This window comes from Mizuhopecten yessoensis, unplaced genomic scaffold (genome assembly GCF_002113885.1).
Source record: "Mizuhopecten yessoensis strain PY_sf001 unplaced genomic scaffold, ASM211388v2 scaffold9425, whole genome shotgun sequence".
NCBI classification, from domain to species: Eukaryota; Metazoa; Mollusca; class Bivalvia; order Pectinida; family Pectinidae; genus Mizuhopecten; species Mizuhopecten yessoensis.
In genome coordinates, this window is record NW_018408041.1 from 454,622 (window position 1) to 464,086 (window position 9,465).

The window sequence follows — 9,465 nt, forward strand, 5'->3', positions numbered from 1 at the left end:
CCTTCATCCCAGCATGCTACAGGCCCAATATCAGTACCCTGGGCCTTTTGGTTATTGAGAAGAAGTTGTTTGAAGATTTTAACATATTTGACCCCTGTGACCTTGAAAGTGGGTCAAGGTCATTTATTTGAACAAACTTGGTAGCCCTTGATCCCAGCATGCTACTGGCCAAATATCATCTACCTAGGCCTTTTGGTTATTGAGAAGAAGTTGTTGATGCCGCACCATAACAAGCTCACTTGCCCTTCGGGCAGGTGAGCTAAAAATAAAAGAATAGTGTGGAAACTGGCACACTCAGCCAAAGCAATACTTAGTATGCATATCAAATTGGGTAAAAATTTAACAATTTTAGAGGAACTTTTAAACAGAAACCATTTAATCAAGCTGGCAGTAAATCTTAGCCTGGCACTTGCCAATATAAATTTGCACGCCAAATTTGGTTGAAATCAAGCTAAGCAATCAATGGATATCCCCTGCTTTTGGAGGAAATATTAAATCTTTACTGAAAAATCTCTGATTTAATGATTTCTGAAATCTGCAATACCGAACAGAAGCACTCTAAGCTTTTGCTTGGCACTTTAACCAGTTCACATTTTTTATTGCTATTACATGAAAAATTACACTTCATTTCGTTGACAACTGATACAAGGCCAGAACTTTTAAACAGTTTCTGGGTATAAAAATAGGCAATTTTAAAATTCTTCTCTCCAATTTTGTGTGAGCCTGTGGATCTGAATTATTGTGCATTTCATGGCAGCCATGCACATAACTGCCGGTAAAGGAACTTGATGTTGGTTAATACCCTGACACATGTCCGAAACAGTCTCACGTACACGATCCCCACATGTGCTGTACATCAGTGCCATCTCAGGCTGATATTGTTAAGGTGTAATGCTATCCCATGGCAAAGTTTTACTTGATGTCCCTTATGTAACCAGTAAGTATAAAATGGAATTTGTTGCACTTGGATGTTCGAAAAATTGGCAAGTTTTATAAATGTTTTAACCAACATGTATCCAACATATTGAGCTTAAAGATTTACTGAGGAAGCCTTCTGTTCCCTGTCAATGTCTGTAGCACCTTGTCTGTGTTTCCTCTGTGCCAAGCAATCAATTATTTTTAAAACATCCAAATGTTTATTCACACAAAATCAATTTCATTACTGCATAGAGCATGAGAATGCTATTCAGCCTAAATATGAAAATTTTACACCGGGCAGATGGTCCATTATGTAAACTCTGACCATTTTAGCATACTCACAAATTTAGAATGGGTAGTCCTTTTCTTTATAATTGTACATATGTAATAGAATCAAACTTTAGTCATCAAGAAATTTTAAAACTCTTTGTCAATTGATTAGATTTTGATCAAATTACTTATTCTAAAAGTCCTATAGGAAGATCAATGTGAATTATGACAATGGAAGTATGATAAAATAACAATGCCAAAGTAAATTTGTGTTTTGATACATAGGGTGAAGGCAAACAAATCACAAGTTTGACATGGTATATAGACTTACCCTAATTTGTGCCCGAGCAGATTCTACTCCTGCTGGTTGTCCTGCTATAGATACCTGAAATCATAAGTAGTTTAAGGTCATTCACTAAACCAGAGTTAGTCCTGACAGGCCAGGGTCATTCATTGAACCAAACTTAGTGCAGACAGGTCAAGGTTAATCACTATACAAAACTGTGTACTGAAGGGCCAAGGTCAGACTGTATACTGACAGGTCAAGGTCAATTACAGTACAAAACAAGATTGTATACTGACAGGTCCAGGTAAGTCACTGTACCAGATTGTATACTGACAGGTCCAGGTAAGTCACTGTACCAGATTGTATACTGACAGGTCAAGGTCAATCACTATACCAGACAGTGTACTGACAGGTAAAGGTCAGTCACTGTACAAGATTGTGTACTGACAGGTCAAGGTCAGTCACTGTACCAGACTGTGTACTGACAGGTTAAGGTCAGTCACTGTATAAGATTGTGTACTGACAGGTCAAGGTCAGTCCCTGTATTAGACTGTGTACTGACAGGTCAAGGTCAGTCACTGAACAAGATTGTGTACCGACAGGTCAAGGTCAGTCACTGTACAAGATTGTTTACTGACAGGTCAAGGTCAGTCACTGTATGAGACTGTGTAATGACAGGTCAAGTGCAGTCACTGTTCCAGACTGTGTACTGCCAGGTCAAGGTCAGTCACTGTACAAGACTGTATACTGAGAGGTCAAGGTCAGTCACTGTACCAGACTGTATACTGACAGGTCAAGGTCAGTCACTGCACCAGACTGTGTACTGACAGGTCAAGGTCAGTCACTGAACAAGATTGTGTACCGACAGGTCAAGGTCAGTCACTTTACAAGATTGTTTACTGACAGGTCAAGGTCAGTCACTGTACAAGATTGTTTACTGACAGGTCAAGGTCCGTCACTGTATGAGACTGTGTAATGACAGGTCAAGCGCAGTCCCTGTTCCAGACTGTGTACTGCCAGGTCAAGGTCAGTCACTGTACCAGATTGTATACTGACAGGTCAAGGTCAGTCACTGTACCAGACTGTGTACTGACAGGTCAAGGTCAGTCACTGTGCCAGACTGTATACTGACAGGTCAAGGTCAGTCACTGTACATGACTGTGAACTAACATGTCAAAGTGTATCACTGTACATGACTGTGTACTGACAGATCAAGGTCAGTCACTGTACCAGACTGTGTACTGACATGTCAAGGTCTGTCACTGTACCAGACTGTGTACTGACATGTCAAAGTCAATCACTGGACCAGACTGTGTACTGACAGGTCAAGGTCAGTCACTGTACCAGACTGTGTACTGACATGTCAAAGTCAATCACTGTACCAGACTGTGTACTGACAGGTCAAGGTCAGTCACTGTACCAGACTGTGTACCAACAGGTCAAGGTTTGTCACTGTACCAGACTGTGTACTGACAGGTCAAGGTCAGTCACTGTCCCAGACTGTGTACTGACAGGTAAAGGTCAGTCACTGTACCAGATTGTGAACTAACATGTCAAGGTCATTCACTGTACCGGACTGTGTACTGACAGATCAAGGTTAATTTATAGATAAGTACTGTCTCTATATACTGGTTAATTTACAGCCTTTTTACACATGGTTCGGTTACACTAAGTACTGTCTTTGTTTACCTGGTTACTTTTCTCCTGTACATTGTTGCCTCTGTTTGAATCTGGAAAGTGGATGTGACAGCCTGTCTCCTGCATCACTCTCTTGATGTTGTTACCTCCCTTGCCTATTACGTGGGAGTGGTCTGTGTGTGATACATCCATCTTTAAGGTCACACGGTTACTCTGTTCAAAAGAGAATATTTATATAAGAGCCAGCTACTAAAAGGTTGTCAATTTTTATTTTGATCAACTCCTGTATACCTTCACAAGACCACTAGGATGCCAGCAAACTGTATTTATTTCGCATTCATAACCAACATAGATACAATTTGGACAAAAAAATAAAAGCTCCTAAAACTTTTTAGAAATGACATTTGGTCAAGTTGGAATTTACACTGTATGACTATTTAATTACATAAACATGAACACCTAGAGATTTGTGTTTGCAAACAAACACATGTTTCCCTTTATTAGCCAATATGCAAATAACAAAAAGTTGTTTGCACTTATGATACCTTTGACCTGGAGGTGAAATCATGGTGTCCTATATCAGCACATAGCACACCCTCTGTGGCTGAAACAGGTCATAATCTGTCATTATACTGTAGTGTCACTTTGTTCTAGTCATTATACTGTGTGTGTCACTCTGTTCTACAGTCATTATACTGTGTGTGTCACTCTGTTCTACAGTGATTATACTGTGTGTCACTCTGTTCTACAGTCATTATACTATGTGTCACTGTTCTACAGTCATTATACTGTGTGTGTCACTCTGTTCTAGTCATTATACTGTGTGTCACTCTGTTCTACAGTCATTATACTGTGTGTGTCACTCTGTTATTACACTTTGTCCTCAAAAATATGTTACTTCAGTACATTTTTTATGAATAAATTATACAAATTATTTTTTCCGCTAGCTATAAGGGTCTCTTTTAAGGTTCCACAGTTAAAATGTACCAGATGACAGCTTATAATTTAGACCATAAATATATCACTCCTTTAAATTTATTTGACAGAAATGTCATTCATAAGGCGTTCTTTCTATGCCATAGTCTCGACATTGAAGCAGACACCCATGCCAGAAATGATATTAGTATATTACTCAAACGCTGACAGCACCAACAATGGAGAACTTTTTATTCAAGGAAGCCAATTTAATATTTCGATTCATTTTTGACGAAAAAGATTAAAATTTGATTGAATTTACAAAGGAAGGTAAATGGATTAATTTCTGCATAAAAGCAATTGTGTGATTTTCTGAAGATGATATATGTGTCTCCTCAGGGATGTCAAAGTGTAAAACAACAGTTTCCAGATTGGGGGAATATATGTATTGGTGCCCCCTACCCCTGGGTATGGAAGTAAATGTACTGCCCATACTCCTGGGTATGGAAATAAATGTATTGGTGTATCCTATCCCTGGGTATGGAAGATTCCCCTGGGTATGAAGTAAATGTTTTGGTGCCCCCTACCCCTGGGTATGGAAATAAATGTATTGGTGTATCCTACTCCTGGGTATGGAAATAAATGTATTGGTGTATCCTACCCCTGGGTATGGTAATAAATGTATTGGTGTATCCTACCCCTGGGTATGGTAAATAAATGTATTGGTGTATCTTACCCCTGGGTATGGAAATAAATGTATTGGTGTATCCTACCCCTGGGGATGGTAATAAATGTATTGGTGTATCCTACCCCTGGGGATGGTAATAAATGTATTGGTGTATCCTACCCCTGGGAATGGAAGCTACCCCTGGGTATGAAGTACATGTATTGGTGCCCCCTACCCCTGGGTATGGAAATAAATGTATTGGTGTATACTACCCCTGGGTATGGTAATAAATGTATTGGTGTATCCTACCCCTGGGTATGGAAATAAATGTATTGGTGTATCCTACCCCTGGGTATGGAAGCTACCCCTGGGTATGAAGTACATGTATTGGTGCCCCCTTACCCTTGGTATGGAAGTACATATATTGGTGCACCCTACCCCTGGGTATGGTAGTAAATGTTTACCCCTACCCCTGGGTATAGTAGTAAATGTTTACCCCTATCCCTGGGTATGGAAGTACATGTATTTGGAGCCCCTACTCCTTGGTATGGAAATAAATGTATTGGAAGCCCCTACCCCTGGGTATGGTAATAAATGTATTGGGAGCCCCTACCCCCCTGTGTATGGAAATAAATGTATTGGGAGCCCCTACCCCCCTGTGTATGGAAATAAATGTATTGGAGCCCCTACCCCTGGCTATGGAGGGAAATGTTTGGGATCCCCTACCCCTGGGTATGCAAGTACTTATATTGGTGCCCCCTACCCCTGGGTATGGTAATAAATGTACTGCTCCCTAATCCTGGGTATGGAAGTAGATGTTTTCACCCTACCCTTTGGTATGGTGGGTAATGTTTACCCCTACCCCTGGGTATGGTAATAAATGTACTGACCCTACCCCTGGGTATGGTAGTAAATGTTTACCCCTACCCCTGGGTATGGCTGTAGACATTTACCCCCACCACTGGGTATGGTAGTAAATGTACTGACCCTACCCCTGGGTATGGTAGTAAATGTTTACCCCTACCCCTAGGTATGGTAGTAATTGTATTGGTCCCCCCCTACCTCTGGGCATGCAGTAGATATCTTGCCCCTACCCCTGGGTATGGTAGTATGTACCAGTATCTCAGTACTATGAGTCACCCCCCCCCCCCCCATGTCATATCTTTGTCAGACTTACATCTTATTTCAATTACAATCATGATTGTTGAATGTCAGATAAAGTCAAGTGCCGCGGAACATAACTCCAGTCCAGTGCCGCGGAACATAACTCCAGTCAAGTGATAGTTTTAACTCCTTCATCTTAATATACACTTCCACTTCCTTTACATGGAAGTTATTTAAATTCCACTTTTCCCCAAGCTCTCTCCTATCAGATTTATACTGACTGTAATAGACTGATAATAACATCACTAACTGCCTATTACGGTTTGATGTTTACGACATCAGGTCAGATAAAACTTCATAGAATAACTTTCTACATATAAAGTACATTAATTAGACCATCTGCTTGTAATGAAATTCTTATTAAAATGTTTTCCAACTTAATAGTTACATTACCTCTCAAAAATATCCTGGGAAAGAGATTGTTTTTTTAAAAATAAACTGCATAAATACATTCCTAGATTAGCAGATAACTGAACAAAAATAACATACTGTATACCGGGAAACTTTCTCCCCATTAAACGTTCGCCCTTCACCGACAGAGTCCTTATTCGCCCAGTGTTAAATTCACCCTACATCGTCAACATTGGAACACATTGGACCCCAATTGCATCACATACGGTATCTGAGATTCGTCGTATACGTTATTTCTATTCAAACTTTCGCCGTCATGTTAAATGCGCCCTCAGATCGGAAGGCGAAAGGGGTGAAAGTTAAACTGCGGCGAAAGTTTCCCGGTATACAGTAGTACAAGTAATTATATTTTGTAACAATAGTACCGCGGGGCGGAACAATATACCCCCGTTGAATGCCATATAGTGTTATATACTTTCTTACATTGAAATTAGATCTGCATCATTTTAAGTGTGGTTAGCTGACATGCTATAAAAAATGTAGGAGAAAATCTTCGGACAAAAAATAAAATACTGAAATGAACAAAGGGCATTAACTTTTGCAAAAATCGTCAAATCAAAATTCTTTTAAGGGAGACACAATTTCATATCATGATTATAATGTATACCAAGTTTCAAAGAGATCCATTGAAAAATGTAGGAGGAGATTGCCGGACAAAAATCAAATCCTGAAAAAAGCAAAGGGCAATAACTTTTGGAAAAATTGTTGAATCAAATTCTTTTATTATGATTATAATGTATACCAAGTTTCAAAGTATCGGTAGAAAAATGTAGGAGGAGATTGCTGGACAAACAAAAGTTTATGCGGGCCGTCCAACCCCATACCATAATACTTATAAAAAGTATAAAAATCAACTCAAGCAATGACTTATCACTAACTCTTAGGTCTTTCACAGTGTAGAGACTTCAGTTCCTAGATATATGAAGCAAAACAGGTTTTTACAGAGTAATAGCAAAATTCAGTAAAAATTTAAGAGCCAATTTACTTCTCTATATTTTCAAAACTAATTCAAAGATTCCTAAAATCACTATTATATGAAAATTGATAAAAGTATATTTCCCTTTGGAGACATTTCAAAGTACTTGATTTGTGCAGATCTTACAACACACAAGGTGCTGTGACCTACTTCTGTGTTGACCTGGATCCTGTGACCTGTTACTGACCTTTGTGTCGAGGATAGTCATGATGCTATCCTTGGCAGCCTTTACTTCGTCTGGGTTTCCTATCACCTTTATGTGTGGGTCTGAAAGTACAAATCACAAACAACTTCAATACACTATCCTAGTACTAGATGCTTTCCATACAGAAAATAACTGCTAAATCAAGACTCGGATCAGATGTGTTTGAACCTAACAGCAACAAAATAGTTAAATTAATCTTTTCTGGTGGTCACAATACATTCCACAACCATACACCACTGATAGTTAATCATTTCTGGTATAACTCTAGTGTATAAGTTCTGTAAATACCTTATGTTTCATTCCACAACCATACGCCACTGACAGTTAATCATTCTGGTATAACTCTAGTGTATCAGTTATGTAAATACCTTATGTTTCATTCCACAACCATACGCCACTGACAGTTAATCATTCTGGTATAACTCTAGTGTATAAGTTCTGTAAATACCTTATGTTTCATTCCACAAAAATACACCATTGATAGTTAATCATTTCTGGTATAACTCTAGTGTACATTCCACAACCATACGCCACTGACAGTTAATCATTTCTGGTATAACTCTAGTGTATAAGTTCTGTAAATACCTTATGTTTCATTGTCATTTTGACAAATATACAGATGCCACAAATGAGAAAAGCAAGACAAATTCTGTTTTCTTTTAAACCTTATTTGTATTGTGTACAATCAGAATATCACAGCAACAATAATATCCCATATGGAATGAAAGAAAATACTATTTCATGGCCAGGATTTTCAAAATGGGGCAAAAAAAATATGTATGATATGAATAGAATAAGCCTGAGTTTTCTTGGCCTCATTATACCTTACTATTCAAATTGTGACCGAGTATAAGACTTTTTCGTGCCAATTTTCGTGAACATTTCAACCAAAGGAAGTCGATACACCAACAAAGATTACAAAGATTGAGCTTCAAATTGTCACCATAATGTTCATAAAATTAAAGTCTTAGTATATTGATCTGCAGTTCTGGTTCTGATAAGCATTAGTTAGAAATCAGACTACTTGCAGTGACCTAGTGGTTACTGACAAAACCAGTAGCGGTATAATGTCTTGTCATGATGTAGCTATCTTTGAAAATTCATCCTCAATGTACTTAGTCTTTGGTAAAAATCCATGTTGAACAAGAGACACCATTTTTTTGGGGGGGGGGGGGGGGGGGGGCTATAACCCATTCTATTGTTATAAATACCTACCACCAATCTATCTATTTGAAAGCCAAACTAAAACATTGTCTAATATGGCTAATTGGAAATTTGAAGTCATTCTAAAGATTTCAATTTTGTAATTCTTCAACAACGACATTTTGTTTCAAACAAAGGCAGCAGTCAGTCAATTTGACTAATTATGGAGGTGGTAAGTTCAATGATAGGGCATTCCTGGGCGTCCAGGATACGTGTACACTGGGGGACCATGTGTCAGCCATACAGGGGTAATCTTAGCCTTTCTACACTAATCATGTTCTGTCTACATAACCCTCCACCTCAACAACTTGCCAATCCTCCACACACCTATCTATTATCCAGGTGAACAGTGCAACGTGTGTGTGTTTTATTAAATACCAATAATCTTGAAACTCACTTCATAACTTTTAATCCTTAATTCCAAAACCTTCCATACAAATCTGTAGAATGTGCTTTTTAAAAACCTTGAAGTGTTATCAGAAATGTGTATATGGTTGTATTATATTACCATCACAGGTATATAATTGTAAGTTCCAAGGATGTATCCAAAATTCACAAGGTGATTTCTAAATTATTTTATTTCAATACATGGAACCCTACATTTCTTATGGTTAGCTTCAAAATATTGTCATACTTATATTTGTTAATGGTTAATCACAAAAGAGTTTTATTTATAAAGCCTTTTCTTTTGAAATGTGTTTCAGTGATACACTACCCCACACAAGGCAAAAGCACTAAAAGGAAAACGGTGATTTTTCCATTTGATAAACAAAAATCTACCCCCACCCCCCACCCCCCCATAGCTTACAATT

At 38.4% G+C, this 9,465-nt stretch overlaps 1 protein-coding gene across 1 annotated transcript in view; it reads right to left on the reverse strand.

Moving 5' to 3' along the window:
• LOC110458080 (protein bicaudal C homolog 1-like) overlaps positions 1–9,465 on the reverse strand; it is a 108,312-nt gene that overhangs the window by 32,383 nt on the left and 66,464 nt on the right. Inside the window, exons 4-6 of the mRNA XM_021509647.1 lie at positions 7,433–7,512; positions 3,164–3,325; positions 1,520–1,573 (exon numbers count right to left, since the gene is read on the reverse strand). Of these exons, the coding sequence (XP_021365322.1) occupies positions 1,520–1,573; positions 3,164–3,325; positions 7,433–7,512 (296 nt within the window). The remainder of the gene's footprint in view (positions 1–1,519; positions 1,574–3,163; positions 3,326–7,432; positions 7,513–9,465) is intronic.